Genomic DNA, 19,138 nt, shown 5'->3' on the forward strand with positions numbered 1-19,138 from the left:
ATTGCTTTATTGGTGTTTTTGCTTATTTTAAATTTTATTCTTCTTATATACTTGCTACATTTTTTATGAAAGAAAGGACTATAAATCTGCAAATAAATAAATCTGCTTCCTCGAGCAGAGATGTCAAAATATCAGGTATGGCAGGCGGTTTATTTTCCCTGATACTATTATGTCAGCTGTGTCTGCCCGGGCTCTTCTTTATCTGCCCTTTCCTTGTTGCTGTTCATTACAAATCACTGCCTTTTTATGAGTAAATTATATAGTAATACTAATATGTACCAGAGATAATATATAGGATAACAGATAACTACAGTGTTAATAAAAAGCTGTAATTCTCTGGAGTACACTTCTAGGAGTATAAGATGGACTACACATGTAAATCTCAATATGAATGTTAGCAGACCTTTGTGAATGATTTAGAGTTTTATACTCACTACTTAAGCAGCACATTTTAAAGAGAACGGCCACTTGTCTAAGAAGCGGTTGAAACTGAAGCACTGTCAGCATTGTTATAGATATAGATATACAGCTTTTCAATTGTTTTCATACAAGCAAGTAGTTTACTGTTTTTATATGCACAATTGTTTCATATACATTTTTATTGTATGGTGAAATCACCTTGTGATGTTTCATAGGAAGAGATTTATAAATGAAAGAAATCAATAATTAATTTTTTTTTCATGCAAAGTGCAGAATTGGATTCATGCATCTCATCTATGATGAGGTGTCTTCACCCCCTTGTGCACAGCTGAGATGTACAAGTCCTCTTTTGCAAGTTACAGAAAAAGCAAAAAAAACACAGCAGGAAACACGTGTGCAACTCCTGTCACTGCTCTTGTTGAAACTATGAAGGAAAACAACAGACTGCAGCTGAAAACAGAAGGAACAGCATTTTTTTTGCATATATGGGATTCAATGCCCAACTCACTCCCAATATTCACTAACAAGGCTGTTAGTAACTGTTGGAAGTTAATACATCTACAGGTTTTAACAGGGACAATTCCAGTTCAGTTCCAGAGAAGGGGCAGGTATTACTGTTCTCAGAATACAAAAATGCCAGATATTTGCACTGTTATATTCCCAATGCAGAACTTATTTTGCATTGGCTGATAGGTATTCAGCAAGTATTTGTAACATAAATCTTCTCAATATGACTTAGCTATTTCTATTCGAATTAGAACCATATCGGCTCTCCCAACATCTTTGCTCTGGAGGTCAGGTTCAACTAGGTAAACTTCAGCTAGTGCACATTATCTGTTTTACTCATCTAGAACCTCAGCTTGAAAAGTTTGCTTTCTAGTACTACAAAAAATACTTGGGCCAACTATCAAAAGTGCAATTCTATACACCGTCACATATATATCCAAATCTTTATAAATACAGAAAACGCTGGCCAGGAGCAAAGTATCACGTGTCTTAAGGTTGGTGTCATCATCAGCCTTTCCAGCTGAATTAATTTGCCTCTGGTTGGAAACAACTGTTTCCTTTGGTGCTAGGAATAAGCCTCCTGGCAGAAATGCCTGTTTGCATGCCTGCAGCCCACTGCAAACATGACATCTTCTGCAATGACTCAGCAAAGTGTGCCGTCTAATCTGTGATGGATCATCTGAAACTGGCCATTTGCTTTCATAATGCCTGAACCAAAACGGGATGACAGTACAGTACTCTGGTCCCAAAGAACTCAAGAGGAGGAGGAGGTTGCACACACCTGATCGAGTAGCCTCTACATCAGGCATAAGCAAACTCAGCCCTCCAGATGTTTTGGGACCACAACTCCCATCCTCCCTGACCACTGGTCCTGTTAGCTAGGGATCATGGGAGTTGTAGTCCCAAAAAACATCTGGAGTGCCGAGTTTGCCTATGCCTGCTCTACATTAAAGCACAGCACCTATCTAGATGCTGGTTCGTGTCATTTCCAATGGCAAACAGGGAGGGAGAACAATTACTATTGTATTTTAATATTTTGTTGGAAGCCGCCCAGAGTGGCTGGGGAAAACCCAGCCAGATGGGCGGGGTATAAATAATAAATTGTGGTGGTGGTGGTTGGTAAGGTCCCTTACCTTTCTCGCCCTGATCTGACCACAGTGATCCATGCGACGGTCACCTCCAGGCTTCATTATTGTAACTCGCTCTATGCGGGGCTGCCCTTAAAGCTGACCCAGAAACTCCAGTGGGTGCAGAATGCCGCAGCAAGGCTCCTTACAGGGTCCTTGCTGCGGGATCACATTCATCCAGTGCTTTACCAACTGAACTGGCTCCCGGTGGAGTACAGGGTCAGGTTTAAGGTGCTGGTTTTGACCTTTAAAGCCCTATGCGGCCTAGGACCCTCGTACCTACGGGACCACCTCTCTTAGTATGCCACACGGAGGACCTTAAGGTCCACAAATGACAACACCTTGGAGGTCCCAAGTCACAAGGTGGTTAGATTGGTCTCAACAAGGGCCAGGGCCTTTTCAGTACTGGCCCCGAATTGGTGGAATGCTCCGTCACAAGAGACCAGGGCCCTGCGAGAGTTGACATCTTTCTGCAGGGCCTGCAAAACAGAGCTGTTCCGCCTGGTCTTTGATTTGGACTCAGTCTAACCCTTATGTTTCCCTCCCCTTATGGTTTTGATCTATGGGCTACTATTAAAATGAGGCTGCATTTTAAATTATATTTTAACCTGTATTTTAAATTGGTGGTGTGTTTTTTTAATTATAATTTTACTGGTGTTAGCCACCCTGAGCCTGGCTCTGGCCGGGGAGGGCAGGGTATAAATCAAAATTTATTATTTATTATTATTATTACTCAGTGGCAGCCCCTGGGAATGGTGGAACAGCAGCAGTTAGGTGCTGCTGACCAGGGCACCCCACCTTTCCCACTACACAGGCTGCATGAATGCCATCAGTAAAACAGTGGACAGAGCTGGCTGGGAGGAGCAATCCCTTCTCAGCGCCTTGGGAACAGACAAGGAGCCAAACCACAGGCTGGGGAGGGAGAAGGTGGAATGCAGCCATCATAGTCTCTGAACAGCTGCCCCCAGGGTGCCAAGGCATCCTATCCAATTGCACGGAAGAGCTGTTTCATATATAGATAAGTCCAAGCAGCCAGAATATATTTATAGAGCAGAAATGTTATGCTTCACATATTTCCCCTCCATATTAGATGTTGATCATCTTTTCATTTTGCGCACATTATGTCAACTCCCCCAAAAGATAGCTGTGCCTCTTTTGTGGGTTTTAACAGTATGTAAGCTGATTTTAAAAAGAAAACACTCTGCAAAGGAGCCCCCTGGGATTCGGAATTCATTAGCATGCTAAGGGAACATGTGCCAACAGGAGAGGTTTAAAACAAGCCCCCTAGGGGATAGGGAAGATTCTTAGAGACTGCCACATACAACTCCAAAAGACAGCATTTGATGTCAAGAAAAAGCTTTTGCTATAACCAGCTTTCCAGGGGAATCTAGGAACCTTGCATCATTTATTCAAATAGAGTTTTGTGCTCAGTGAAGTTAGTAAATAATCTGGACATCTTTGAGTACTAATGATTTTATATGTGTGAAGCCTTTGGTAAGAACAACACAGTCTGTCAACAGGAGTTAAATGCAATTAGGGCACTGTTGGGGCAGCTATCTCCTTTTTAAAACATCACCGTGAAGCACCTACGGTGCCAACAACAGCTACCCTCAGCCACCAAAGGTCAGAATTGGTCGTCCTCCACAATGTGAGCTCTGCAGGTTCCCTTTATCTGCCATTATTGTCCACTGACAAAGGACAGGTAATCTGTGTTTGTTTGGCGGAGGTCCCAATTAGGCTTGGAGATTCTTTGATTCTATGTTCCACTTACATTCTCAGCTCATTATGACAAGGATTAAGAATTCATGTTTTTAATCCACTTAAAAAAAGAAAAAACAGTTTAATTCAAGGTTTTTCTCCCATCACCTCCATAGCAACCATGGGGTGATCATCTACAACACAGTGCTCACAAATAGTGGCGCACTGGTTGTCATGTTCAGAGTTGAGGAAACTGGATGAGGGAAATGTTCCCCTTGGCCACTATCGCCACAAGCCTAATCTTGGTGGGTGCGGGAGGGAAATTCTCTTTTGGTGTTTCATTCCAAAAGATGGATGAAGTCAACTAGATCTAAAACAGACCTGAAATACTGAATCACTGGGCAGAAAGATCACTCTATGCATGCTTAGCTCTGAGCATTTAAAGTTACTTCTTCATCAAATCACTACCGTAACTTCAGACCTCTACCTTTACCCACCCTTCGCAATCCCATTCTCGGTACATGTATGTTCATGCTTCCAACTTTTTCCCACCCTGTACCATTATTTGTCTGCCTGGTGTAGACCAGGCATAGGCAAACTCGGCCCTCCAGATGTTTTTGGCCTACAACTCCTATGATCCCTAGCTAACAGGACCAGTGGTCATGGATGATGGGAATTGTAGTCTCAAAACATCTGGAGGGACAAGTTTGCCTATGCCTGGTGTAGACTGTAAGCCCTCTGGGCAGGGACTGCACCTACCTCTTATCTCCTGTGCTTTGTGCAGTACCCAGTAAAGGGACCCCTGACTGTTAGGTCCAGTCAACTCTGGGGTTGCGGTGCTCATCTCGCTTTACTGGCCGAGGGAGCCAGCGTACAGCTTCCGGGTCATGTGGCCAGCATGACGAAGCCGCTTCTGGCGAACCAGAGCAGCGCACGGAAACGCCGTTTATCTTCCTGCCGGAGCGGTACCTATTTATCTACTTGCACTTTGTGCTTTCAAACTGCTAGGCTGGCAGGAGCAGGGTCCGAGCAACGGGAGCTCACCCCGACGCAGGGATTCGAACCGCCGACCTTCTGATCGGCAAGTCCTAGGCTCTGTGGTTTAACCCACAGCACCACCCATGTCCCAGGCAGTACCCAGTACAATGCTGCTAATAAAGAAATTACGCAGTCCCTGTGGTATTGATAACAGTGGTTTATAACAGTACCATTTATGTGGTCGCCAAACAACCACCCCTGTTGGTCATTCTTGGGGAAACACCACGGTTGAAGAAACAAGGAATCATGGGAACCTTAGAAATCTGGTACAGATTTGGCCTCTGGAAATTGCACAATACAATCCTATGTATGCACCTTTTCTTTCAATGGTCTGTTCTCCCAAGCAAGTGTGTTTAGAACTGCAGCCCAAATTAAGCAACAGCCTGAATCATTCAGCCTACAGAGTTAAAGGAGACAGCAGCAAAGTTATCAGAAAAGTTCCACATAGGCCCAAAACACCTCCACCTGGAACAAGCTACAGTGGTACCTCAGGTTAAGTACTTAATTCGTTCCAGAGGGCTGTTCTTAACCTGAAGCACCACTTTAGTTAATGGGGCCTCCTGCTGCCGCCGCGCCACCAGAGCACGATTTCTGTTCTTATCCTGAAGCAAAGTTCTTAACCTGAAGCACTATTTCTGGGTTAGCAGAGTCTGTAACCTGAAGCGTATGTAACCCGAGGTACCACTGTAATATTTTTCTAGCTGGAAGAAGGATAGAACAATAGTTGTCACTCATCAAAGCCTAACTTTTAGGAAATGAAAGGGTGTTTTTCATGAACCTATGGCCATGTTTCCTTTCATTGTAGGAAATGAAAGACACTTAAGGAACCAATGGTCATGTTTGTGTAGAATATTATTATATAAAACCCATTGTATAGGAGATGTGGTTCATTTTAGTTTTGCATTGTTTTACATGCAATACTTAAAATGCTACATTATTCTTAGCATTAGCCGCCCTAAGCCTTTGGTGAGAAAGTGGATTAAAAATCTAAAGACCACTCTGAAAGTCAGCCCAGCCTTTAGTACAGCTGTAGCTTGCTTCTTAGCAGAAACTATAAGCTTCCCTCCAACTCATTAAAACACATACGGAGTTGTGAGGTCATTAAATATCATTAAGAAAAATAGAATCATTACGAAATGTAATTTTAATTTAATTTCCCAAGTGAAATGTAGATAATAAAGGAGAGGTTAATAAAAGGTGTGAAAATGCAGCCAGAGGAAAAAGGCGCTCTGTTCTATAAAATTTAATTAACTCTTTCAGGATTCAATTGAATTGCAAAGTTATGTGATTTTTTTTTATTTATTTTTTTGCCCAACTCCTTTATCTCACCTTAACTTTTTGGGCAATAAGCTGAGCTATATACTACTCCATGTTCCAGACAATCTCATGACCGCAGAAGAGACTCCTGTTGAAAGTTGGTGCCAGCTTTATTTTTTAAGAATAAGCACCTAGTCCTCATGACTGACAATGTGATACTATGCATATTCGTCCAGAAATAAGTGACACTGTATTAACCATTGCTTACTTTAATGGAAGTGAGCACTGGATTTCAGCCAGAAAAAATAATTTTAATGTGTGTGACAATTTTGTTTAAGGATCAGGAATTAAAAGTCCCATGTGGTCATCTCTTTTTGTCCTAGGCTTTGGACAGTGACAACAGGGGGTTGCAAAGAGGAGGCCCACATGCGAAAACCACGAGACCTAAGCCTTGGGGGTTCAAGGAAAATTCTGTTGTACACATTTGTTTCTATCCTCTCATTGCCTCAAAGTCCAAATCAAAACTGTTTATTTTTGCTATTACAGCAACAGGAGACAATAGGACAGCCTCAACATCATAATTAGCAAAGCAAACAGTTTAAAACAATCAACCAGTAAGACTTGAACATACAGTACCTTCAGAATTATGATGTTGTCAATTCACAGTATTAGCACTAATATGATTTGCCATGCACACAAATATTACAACATATTATTGTCTAATAGATGCAGGGCTCAAATTATGAGGAGAAGAGCAAAGTAGGGGGTACTTAATAATATCCCCAAGTCCCATTCTGACTCCCTGCCCCTGCTATTTTAGCCAAATCCAAGGTCTTCTGAAATCCATCGTCAAAAAGGAACCATTCCCACCATGGCTCAGCCCAACCCCCAGTATTTTGAGGAATGAAAAGATCAGTTAATTATAACAATGCAAAGGAAATGTGTATATAAACAAGATTTCCAGTTCAGTTTTGGACTGGCAAACACTGCTGTAATTATGAATCTTAAAGTAAAATGCATTGGTTGCACAGCCAGTAGCAATAATTTCCCTCTCGAAAGGTGCACTTTCTGATACTTTGCCATGGCTACTGAAGAAGGAATTGCTTCGTTCATAATATACTTTTTGGTGACTTTCATCAGGAAATTTCACATTTGGGCATACGAGCTTCATTAGCAGCAATAAGAAAAATTCTGTATTGGAGACCTCTGAATTGCATCAACTATATTTCAGCATTTGTGGAAAATTACAGAGATTAATTCTAAATCCTCTTCTAGCCCGGGACATCAATTTTTAGCTGTCTCATGAAGATGCCACTGAAATTATGCACATTAAATGTACATTATGTAGGCACTATCATGGTATAAAGCACAGCTATTGTTATTAATCTCAGAGCTGTGGAATCGAGCCCCACTTTGGGCAAAAGAGTCCTGCACTGCAGGGGGTTGGACTAGATGATCTCCAGAGTCCCTTCCAACTCTACAATTCTGTGATTTATATCCTACCTTTCTACAGAGGAGCTCAGGGTTCCCCTTTCCCATTTAGCCTCACAACAACTTTGTGAATAGGTTAGGACAAGAAACAGTAACAGGCTCAAGTTCACAGAGCGAGAGCTTCATGGCCGAGAAGAGATTTGAACCTGATGTTGTTGTTGTTGTTGTTTAGTCGTTTATTTGTGTCTGATTCTTTGTGACCCCCTGGACCAGAGCACGCCAGGCACTCCTGTCTTCCACTGCCTCCCGCAGTTTGGTCAAGCTCATGCTGGTAGCTTCGAGAACCCTGTCCAACCATCTCGTCCTCTGTCGTCCCCTTCTCCTTGTGCCCTCCATCTTTCCCAACATCAGGGTCTTTTCCAGGGAGTCTTCTCTTCTCCTGAGGTGGCCAAAGTACTGGAGCCTCAGCTTCAGGATCCGTCCTTTCAGTGAGAACTCAGGGCTGATTTCCTTCAGAATGGAGAGGTTTGATCATCCTGCAGTCCATGGGACTCTCAAGAGTCTCCTCCAGCACCAGAATTCAAAAGCATCAATTCTTCGGGGATCAGCCTTCTTGATGGTCCAGCTCTCACTTCCATACATCACTACTGGGAAAACCATAGCTTTAACTATAAGGACCTTTGTTGGCAAGGTGATGTCTCTGCTTTTTAAGATGCTGTCTAGGTTTGTCATTGCTTTTCACAAAAACTGGGGAGTATCAGGTTTTTGAACCTGATACTCCCCAGTTTTTGTTTGAAACACAAACCACCAAACCACAAAGAAGGCGTTAACTGTCTCACCAGATATGAAACTTTATTTGAAAACGGCAGTGATGGTTATGGAGACTCAAGCTGCTATCCTGTTCTTCTGTGGTCCTCCTGAAGTTCATTCTCATATCACTTCTACGGCAAATCCTGTATTACCAATGGGCTGGACTAGTTGACGTTTTGAGGTATCTTCCAACTATGTAATTCTAAGTTAAGTTTCCATTTTGTATGTTCTTGACTTAAGAATACAGAAAATATAGGAGCTGCTTGCTGGACCCAACTGAAAACTGTTTTTAATTTTTATTCCATACGCCCATCCTATCCTCAAGGAACTCTGCTTGCTTTTTTTAAAAAAAAGAGCCCAGTAAAAGCTATCAAATTTCTCCTTTCTGGATGTAACATCAGTGGGTAGTTTTAGCAGAACAGCTCTAAGATCATTTCCCCTGCAGCAGCTATAAAACGTTTATAGTCTTCAAAAAGCTACACTAAGAACCTGCTGTTGGAATTCTTCCTCATTAATTGAGCTAAACAAGCCCCTGAAAAGCCTTTGGTAAGAGACACTATATTGCATTAATTAATCATTTAATTTTCTCCTGAAAAAATATTTCTTCCATTCCCACAGGCAATCCCAGTTCTTCAAAGGCTATGACTGCAGTTCACTGGGGCAGCTACAAAAGAAGATGTAGGGTTGCACAAAGGGGCAGCTGAAGCCTATTTATTAGAATCATATATTCTAGCAAAATCACTTTTGCCTATATACTGTATATAAAAAAATAAAATGCACCCCAATTTGGGTCCATGTTGAAGAATACACCTTCAAAAAATGGGGAAACAAATGCTTTATTTACTTTAGATTTCCATTCTATTGCAAGGGCTTGGTGTAAATTATGAACAGAACTGCCAAGTGATTAAAGAAATCTGAACTGGTTAATCAAATGTGTTTAGTTTATCAATCAGTTAATTAGTTGATTAGGATTGCAGTTCATGCACACTTTCCCGAGATAAAGGCCCACTGAATATACCGGGAAGTATTTTTCATGTAAATATAGAACTGAACTGTAGTCTCCTATCATTTACCTGTAATATTAACAGGTTGTTTTCAAAAGGAAGCTTTTATTTTTGAATGATATGTGCATATAGGTAAAAGTAAAGGTACCCCTGCCTGTACGGGCCAGTCATGTCCGACTCTAGGGTTGTGCGCTCACCTCACTTAAGAGGCCGGGAGCCAGCGCTGTCCGAAGACACTTCCGGGTCACGTGGCAGGGTGACGAAGCTGCTCTGGCGAGCCAGCACCAGTGCAGCACACGGAAACGCCGTTTACCTTCCCGCTATAAAGCGGTACCTATTTATCTACTTGCACTTAAGGGTGCTTTCGAACTGCTAGGTGGGCAGGAGCTGGGACCGAAAGACGGGAGCTCACCCCGCCACGGGGATTCGAACCGCCGACCATACGATCGGCAAATCCTAGGCACTGAGGTTTTACCCACAGCGCCACCCGCATCCCAATATGTGCATATGTCACAGCAAACATCACCTTAAAAGAGAGAGGCGTCCCCTCCTATCCTTGCACAGAAGAGAATGCCTCTTCCAGCAACAGCCCAATACGTTTTGCTGCCTGAAGCAGAACTAATACAGAATGTGGCAGCTCAAACGCTCACACAATTTTCTTGTTCAACCTACCAAACAACCAGAAGGCAGGACTTATGCTGATTATGAATCTGTGAATGAATGCATGGAAGGAGTCTGTAAAATGTATGAAGAGCGTCTGAAGAGAATGAATCGGAAATATAGTCGGAGTCAAGAGTGGATTTCATGCTCTTTATTCAGCTCATAGTGGTGAGGAGAAGGAATGGAAGTTCCCCCAGAACGTCTGCTTTATATACATTATTTACACAATGGGCCCCACGTGATTGGCTAATTCCGGGATTCACCTGTAGGCCAATCAGGTTGCGGATCCACTTCCACCTGCAACTGGATTGGGTGGCTCCTGTGGACCAATCAGACTGCTGCATTCTGGACCCTATTGTTGAATCCTATTGTTCTAGGACCAATCAGACTGCTGCCTTTTGGGTCCTATTCAACTCAGTATATAACACAATCCTAACAGCCCTTCAATTACAAATGATATTAGCCAGTTATTTGATTTCATTGATGACTTGGCTGACCTCAGCTGCCTTATTTATCGTGCCGATACTCAGACATACCAGCCATACAATCAAGATTGGATAAAGAAGAAGACCTATGTTAAGGGGGTTTTGACAACAGGTGTGTACAGCGTTCTGTAGTGAAAGTTTGGTATTGTAGTCCTCCTGTTCATTCTTGTTAGCCTGTACCTGAGACAAAATCTGTTAGAATTCCAAGGGACTTTCTCAGTTTAACACTCAAAGAAGAAAGGATATGCCTTCCGCAGGTCTTTTAGTTTAATTGTCTTTGCTTAGGAAGTTCTACTTTTGTTCCTCACTCCCGGGATCGTTCAATTCTGCTTTACCAAAGTCGCTGTATGTACCCTTCTTTGGGGTTTCCCCCAATGTTATTTCTTGGAGACAGTCAGGGTGAAGAATAAAATAAATACTCTTTGGATAATAATAAAAAATGCTGACTGGGGCAGAATAACATCATCCTATTATGGTCGTGGGAGAAAAGCAATGACAAACCTAGACAGCATCTTAAAAAGTATAGACATCACCTTGCTGACAAAGGTCCGTATAGTAAAAGCTCTGGTTTTCCCAGTAGTGATATATGGAAGTGAAAGCTGGACCATAAAGAAGGCTGATCACCAAAGAATGGATGCTTTTGAATTCTGGTGCTGGAGGAGACTCTTGAGAGTCCCATGGACTGCAAGAAGATCAAACCTCTCCATTCTGTAGGAAATCAGCCCTGAGTGCTCACTGGAAGGACAGATCCTGAAGCTGAGGCTCCAAGACTTTGGCCACTTCATGAGAAAAGAAGACTCCCTGGAAAAGACCCTGATGCTGGGAAAGATGGAGGGCACAAGGAGAAGGGGACAACAGAGGATGAGATGGTTGGATAGTGTTCTCGAAGTTACCAGCATGCGGGAGGCAGTGGAAGACAGAAGTGCCTGGTGTGCTTTGCTCCATGGGGTCACGAAGAGTCGGACATGACTAAACGACTAAACAACAACAACAACAACATTATGCTACTGTTGAAAAAACTGCACCAGCTGCCGATTAGCTACTGGGCTAGGTTCATGGTGATATTATTGGTGTGCAGAGCCCTAAATAGCTTGGTACCAGGATACCTAAAGGATCCTTTCTCACCCTACATACCGAACCAATCACTATGCTTTGCAGTAGAGGGAACCAGCAGATGCCATCATATCAGGAGGCCCTTCTGCAAGGTGTCAGTATCAGGCCTTTAGTGTGGTGCCACCTACACTCTGGAACTCCCTCCCATTAGGTATCCAACAAGCTAATTCATAGGAAATGATTCATTAATGAATCAATATTTGCAACTGGAATCAATTCATTGTTTCAAATCAACTTATAAAACAGATTCCCCCCCCCCCACACACACACACACAAAGCACTGGAACATTTTCTGATGCTGACCTCAATCAGCTCAATTAATACCCCAATCAGTTCAAACTAATTTTTTATTTATTTCTTTTGTTAATCTGCTGTTGTTAGTTCTTTATTATTGCTGTTATTTTATTTCAAAAAATGTTGTTGTTAGCTGCCTTGTGACACTGATGAGAAGGGGGGGTTAAATTTTTGAAATGTTTTATTAAAAGATCTGAAGATCATAAATGGAAAGCCTTTTGATTTGCACTCATTTTTTGTTCTTAGACAACAAAATTCCCTTGGGAGTACAACACTGGTAGAAAACTGAACAGCATTTAATCTCCCACTCTTGTCCACTGCTTTGAAGTCATCAAGTGGCTCCCCCATTATTTCCTAACACTTGAACATAAAGGTCAAGTCCTTCTGAGGCAGTCAGTTTTAATTTTGCATTCCTATTTACTTTGAAGCAAGTTGTGTTGATTCCAAACACACTCCCTTTCAAGCGCTTAGGATTGCTTCCATTTCAAGAATTGGCCAGGTCACTAGCAGCAAACTTTCAAATTATAATGAGAATTATCATAAGAATATAATGATAGGATCGCTGTCAAGAGACTTTTCCAATATCAATATTTGACTACAGGTTTGCCAAAATATAAATGCTTTGAAAATCAGGAGCAGGGCAAGCGATCAGTAATTGGCAAAGGCTTATAATAAATCAAAACAAGAACACGTCTCTCTTGTACAAAGCAATAATCCAATCTAGTTTTTTCAAGTGAAGACTAGGAGCCCAAAGGCCAAGCAGTTTATTCAAATAAAGGAACTGGATTATTACCTCATAAAACAGCACAGCACACTGATGATTACCTTTCTGCTACAAGCCTTGTCAAAATAATATCACCCGTAAATGCTAAAAACATAACCAGCAGCAGAGAATAAGACAGTGCTGATTCAGGGAAGAGGGAAGGAGACACAGGGGTGTGTGTTTTTTTGTCACTTTCCAGGTAAAATGAAAACTAAGCCCGTCACTTTTGTGGAAATAAGTTCCATTAAATCTAATGAGACTTCCTTCCAGGCAAACATTATTTGGAGGGAACACTTAGCATCAGGCTCAAGAACCAGCTACAGACTTGTAGATCTCCTCTTCGGAGGAAAATTCCTATTGCAGAAAATAAGTCGCTGAATAGCACATTTCCATGGGTTCTTCCACTGAAGAAGAGAAAGAATCTTCGGACTCGCATCGTCCATCCTCAAATCTTCTGACCACCTAATCTCTGGCACCCTTGAATGTGAGAGATGCCTCTTGCCCCAAAGCCCTCAGCATCCTGCCTCAACACAATCTCAAGGTAACAACAGGCTTAACAGTATAGCCAATATGTGTACAAGGCAAAAGCAATGCTGCTTTAAATGTAGGCAGACCCCTCAAAAGGAAGCTACTAAGAGCACTGATGGGCTCTGCCTTTAGAGCTTCAGTGCTCTGTCCAAGGTGCTGAAATATTGCTTGAATTTCCAGCTTTCCTAAATCAACCATCTACTTAATGTCTACTTAAGATACCTCATCAGCCTGAAACACCTGTGCTCAGAGATGTGCACAGATTGCCAATCTGCTACTGGGCCAAGTTCAAGGTGTTACTATTAGCATATAAAGTCCTTAACAACTTGGTTCCAGTTTAGCTACAAAATCTGCTTACTCCACAAGTGCCCGCTCAACCACTTCGATAGGCAGAACTGGCACTATTACAGGTACCACATAATACCCGTTCTGCATTTGTAAGAACTTGATTGTTTAATGTGGTGCCATCGACGCATCGGAACTCCCTGCCTATTGAGATCAAGCAGGCGACTTCACTGTACTCTTCGACACCTGCTAAAAGCATTCTTGTTTAAAAAAACATACACAGATGCTTAGAAAGTTGAGGTATTTTTAATCTGTTTTAGTATTTTAACTTTTGTATGTTTTAAAGTACTGTTGTAAACATTGTAAAAAAAATGTCTTAACAATTGTTTTATCTCTTTGTAAACCACTTTAAGGCATTTTTTTTTTCAGTCAAGCGGTATGTAAATTTTATTAAGTAAATTAAGCAAAATAAATCAACTCCCTTCATTCTTCGCCATTACCCACACTGGCTGGGGCTGATGGGAGTTGAAGTCCAACAGTATCTGGAGGACCACAAGTTAGCTACCCTTGAACTAGACAGAAGGTGCTTCCCACAGGCCAAGTACACAGTGGTTCCTCTGTGGAATGTGTTTACTATAATGTTTGATATACAAAGGGCTCTTTCTGTTCTTCTGTATTCCTTGATATTTCCCACAAAGCTGACCTTTATAAGGGCCGTCTGGCGGTTCCGTCATTGCAAGATGTGAAGTTATAGGGGACCAGGAACTCAGTAGTCATGCCCAGCCTGTGGAATGCCCTCTCATCAGATGTCAAGGAGATAAACAATTTCCTGACTTTTAGGAGACACCTGAAGGCAGCCCTCTTTAGGGCTTTTTAAAAAATATGATGTTTTACTGTGTTTTAATTTGTTGGAAACCGCTCAGCGTGGCTTGGGTACCCCAGTTAGATGGGTGGAATAATAATAACAACAATAACAATAACAATAACAATAACAATAACAATAATACCACCTTGCTTTGCAAACCCAGTCATTTTACTCACTCTTCATTCGCTATACACAGGACATTCAATGACAGTTCAAACTCAAGTTTATGATATCACCTGGTTCCCAAACATATACATAATTGTGCCCACTTGGGTTTATTTATTTCTGGGGTGGGGGAAACCTACTTTATTCCTTCTTCAAAAGTTTCATTTCAGAATGAGGAACCAGACATATAGCTCTAACTGCTGAACTGCTCTAGTGGGTAGGAAGTTCTTCCTAAAGGTTTTACCTACACTCCCAATTTTGAAGAAATGCTTTTCATCCTGTCCTGGATGGGGAAGGTGTACAACTGATCCCCCTCTTTCTTCCTCTCTTATTGTTGTTGCTGTGAATTGCCAACAAATCACAGCACAGCAACAACAACTGAGGTCCTATACTTAACTTTTCATGGTGTTTGATTGTCTTTGGATATTGTTTTATGCTTTGTTGTTTGATGATGTTAACCATGTTGTGCTTCCACTTGGAAGAAAAGTGAGATACAAATAAGCACTGAAACAAACAAATGTTTAGGGAGTCTGGTTAAGACAGGCATAGGCAAACTCAGCCCTCCAGAAGTTTTGGGATTACAACTCCCATGATCCCTAGCTAACAGGACCAGTGGTCAGGGATGATGGGAATTGTAGTCCCAAAACTTGTAGAGGGCTGAGTTTGCCTATGCCTGGGCTAAGACATGCCTGCCACCTTGAAAGCAGAGCAACTGGAGAACTGAGGAAACAGCCTTAACCAGGGTTTCACATCCCAGTATTCTTACAGACAACCATTATTGCTTAGTTTATTCAAGACTAGATTGCTCAGATTTAACTACCATATTTTTCGCTCTATAAGACGCACCAGACCACAAGGCACACCTAGTTTTTGGAGGAGGAAAACAAGAAAAAAAATATTCTGAATCTCAGAAGCCAGAACAGCAAGAGGGATCGCTGCGCAGTGAAAACAGCAATCCCTCTTGCTGTTCTGGCTTCTGGGATAGCTGCGCAGCCTGCATTCGCTCCATAAGACGCACACACATTTCCCCTTACTTTTTAGGAGGGAAAAAGTGAGTCTTATAGAGCAAAAAATACGATAACTGTGGTAAAGGAAACAAACTGTAGCTAAACATTTTGTCTGCCTAAGGCCTAATACATTATTAACACATTGCTGGTAATGGCATTTTCTAAAAAAAAATCTAACACATGTCGTACATGCTGCAGCAAAAAGTGCAGTCCCCAGGAACTACTCCTATGCAAACCCCATCAAATCAATGGAGATTGAGCCAGAGCATTGTAATATTTTAATACTCCATTGTGAATCCTAACAATTTCAATGAAAGTTGTGCAGGAGCTACTGTGACTAGATTGCATTCAAATTAGCACCTCTAAAGAAATATAGCATTTCAGAATAAATTGGCAGTTTGTATATTTGAATACTCCCCTATATTACATGTTCTGTATAGGACAATGACAATAAAGGTTATTGTATCGTATCTGAATCTATTTTAAAGAACATTTCAAAATTCAGTTATTTTTCCAGCTGGCTCACTGCACTTTTAGAGAGAATTTCATTCCAAAAGCCTGGAATTTTGGGTCCATAACACACAAACAATGCACACTTGTGGCATCTCACTTTGGGGATTCAGAATAATTCCTTGGCAATCATTTGGCTAAAAAGTTTTTTTAAAAACTTTTGAAAAAGGTAAGCAGAATACTAATGCATCTTGAATGAATACGTCAAAGTATATTTAAAGCAGGTTACTTGGTATATCCTCCTTTAAAATTCTGCATACTTTCCCATATATTTGTTTAGGAATTGCAAGCAAAAATTAGAATAGGTTTTCAAGACCAAAGTAATCCTGCTTAACTGTGTAACCCTACACATCTGCTGTGTTCCCCTGAGTTCAATAGTTTATTCCTATATAACTGGGCATACCATTGCAGAATCCTAAGCACACCTAGTAGGGAGTAAATCCCATTGGATATGGTGGCTCTAACTTTCATGGAATCATGCACCGGATTGGACATTCCATCCCATTCAATCCAATGGAAGAATTCAATGTGTTTAAATGTCTCTCTTTCAAATCAAAGCAGTTTTAAAGTGCTTACCTTTGGCTGAATACTGCTCATCTTATGTTATGTTATGAAGAATTATACAAAAGATAAACACAGAAAAAGTACATTAATAATAATGGTAACTTCAACCCTATAAAATGCAATCAAATCTACATGAATATTAGCATGAATGTTACAAAATAAAATAAGCTACATGCAGACCTTTCATTTCCAAAAAATTAAATGGGATTCTTACAAAGGCAGTCCTAAATATATTTCCAAGCAAGCCATTACAACAAACACTGCAATAAGACACAAAAAGAAGTTCAGTGACAGCATTTGCTTTACTGTAATGACTCTGGAATCTGTTCAGCTAGGCAAGAACTTTGTTATTAAAAATATATCAACTTCTATATACACTAAAAACTCCAACTATTTTTGGCTCTTTAAAATTCCAGTCCTAAACTTGTTATTCATAAAGTTCTTTGAATTTCAAGGGAATTAATTTCTTCATAAGTGTGCTTGGCATCACAAACGTAACAATTTTCTATGTACATTCAGGATCTACATAAAGATTTTTAAACACAGTCACGGGCTTGTTTTGTAAAAGAAATTATGATGAAACTTGTTATGCTAACAGCTGGTGACACAAGTGAACAATCTCATATTTTAAAAAAAGTTCATCAACTATTTGTGCTAAGTGAAAAGGACCCACACTAGACTGTCATAACTCTCTAAACCAGTAATGAAGGAAAGAAATGGAGTAATTCAAGGCCTAGTTGACAAGATACTTACATATTTGTTGGTTCAAAATTAGGAATAAACTATTCCTCTCCTGTGTCATAAAGTTAAAGACTGCTTTAAGAGAAAATTACTCTATCTAACTGCATAACTAAAATCACACTGAATCTGATCTTCATTCATTGTTAAACTACTTAACCCAACAAATTCAAACTCAAGCAAATAAATTGTGGGGCTTTTTCTACCAGTTATCTCAATCAACAGAACAGAGCCTACTTAACCCAAAACTTTCCTTATCCTGAGTAATCAGCCCATATTCCATTTCCTGCCACCATCAAACAATTTTACAGAATCCATTACAATTTGCTCCTGAAGTATACAATTCGCTAATTTCACAAGCGTCTTTTGAAAGTTATACTGTATGCCCAAAACTGTTTCCAGGCACTAAAACAAATTGCCATCTTTCTAGCTGCATGTCTTCAAGCAAAGACTGGTGCCTTCAAGCTGAACATCGTGGGCTTTCCCTGTTGTCACCAATTGAAGGGAAACGTGCTAGGTAAAGGAGGAATCGTTGAAAACAAATGCTGCTGCTTTAAGAAAATGCAAAACACTATTTTACATCAATATTTAAACTATATCATTTCACAGCGGATATAGGAACATATATCAGAGGGGATCCCTTTTAAAAGTTATCATTTGCAATGTATTATAAAGGTGAAAGAAAGGAAAGCTTATACCCTCAAACCAGTTTTCTTGAATAAAAACAACTGTTCAGCTTGATCCCAAAAGCTTAAAGTCAATGAGAACTTTTATTCTGCAAATGTATACCATTATTTTAAAACTTAGAATCTTCCCCCCGCCCCCGCCCCCTCATACCCATCTTCCAACCTTACTATACATTCAAAATTCAAATACCGTATTATCCTATATGTATAAAGACAAAACACTGTGGTGGCTTCTTTAAGAAAGGCTGCTATTTCCCAAACCAGTGATGGACGAATTTTAATATACCGCCGCTTTAAAACAAAGCAAAACAAAACAAAAAAGCCCAAGCGACTTTTAATAATCTTCTAAGTTTGGACACCGAAAACTTCTGAGTTTTTTTCTGTATCCCAAGATGGTTTTCTTTCCTGAAGCTCAAGCCGAGAAAGCAGACAAAAGAAGCCGATTTGATTGAACAGTGCCAAGTCTTGCCTTTTCCCCCCTTTCTTCAGCTTGCTTGCTTGCAGCATGGCAACCTTCCCAAGCAGTCTTGGCAGAGCTCCAGCCTGTGCCAGGCTGTTGGAAGTCCTTGTTTCCAATAGATGCCCTTTGCAAGTGAATTAATAAACATATATATATATATATACACACACACACACACACACATATATATACACATATAAACGTGTGTGTGAGTATAGATGTATATGCATACATATACATATATGTATATATTCTTAGCCAAAATAGTTGGTTAGAAACCAAATCCTGGCACCAGCATCGCTTCATCCTGCCAAATCGCCTTACAGCCTTCATGGTTTAGTACACTGTGCACAATGGTAACAAAAACATTTTACTCAGTAGTCCTGAAGAACTGGATGCAATGCGCACCATTCAGCGATAAGAAATGTGTTCTCTATAGACGTCTGCAGGCAATACATAAAGATGGCAAGCTTCTTTCGAAGGAGGTTCTACCCATAACATCAAGAAGCATGGAATACTGCATTAATATCAGTCTGACTGGTGATAATGGGGAAAGCTCCGCTATGGAAACAGACCTAAATCATGGCTAAAACTGAAATTATAATCATTTTGTTCTCAGAGAAAATACAAGGAATGTTAATTTCCCCTCCCCTCCTTGTCTCTCATCTTGTCAGATATCTTGTCAGGTGGAACCACAGGCACTGGGTGGTCAGACCGTAAGAT

General features: G+C 40.8%; 1 protein-coding gene across 4 annotated transcripts in view; it reads right to left on the reverse strand.

The window, feature by feature from the left end:
- Positions 1–19,138, reverse strand: part of MSRA (methionine sulfoxide reductase A) — a 203,590-nt gene that overhangs the window by 174,605 nt on the left and 9,847 nt on the right. The window contains exon 2 of one of the 4 annotated variants that reach the window (XM_081855014.1): positions 16,544–16,564. The exons of 2 other annotated variants lie outside the window; for them this stretch is intronic. In XM_081855014.1, coding sequence (XP_081711140.1) covers positions 16,544–16,564 — 21 coding nt within the window. Of the gene's footprint in view, positions 1–16,543; positions 16,565–18,145; positions 18,351–19,138 lie in introns of those variants that run through there. One more of the 4 variants, XM_081855017.1, reaches the window with a different exon arrangement.

This window comes from Podarcis erhardii (assembly GCF_964252035.2).
Source record: "Podarcis erhardii genome assembly, chromosome: 3".
In the NCBI taxonomy this organism is placed as follows: Eukaryota; Metazoa; Chordata; class Lepidosauria; order Squamata; family Lacertidae; genus Podarcis; species Podarcis erhardii.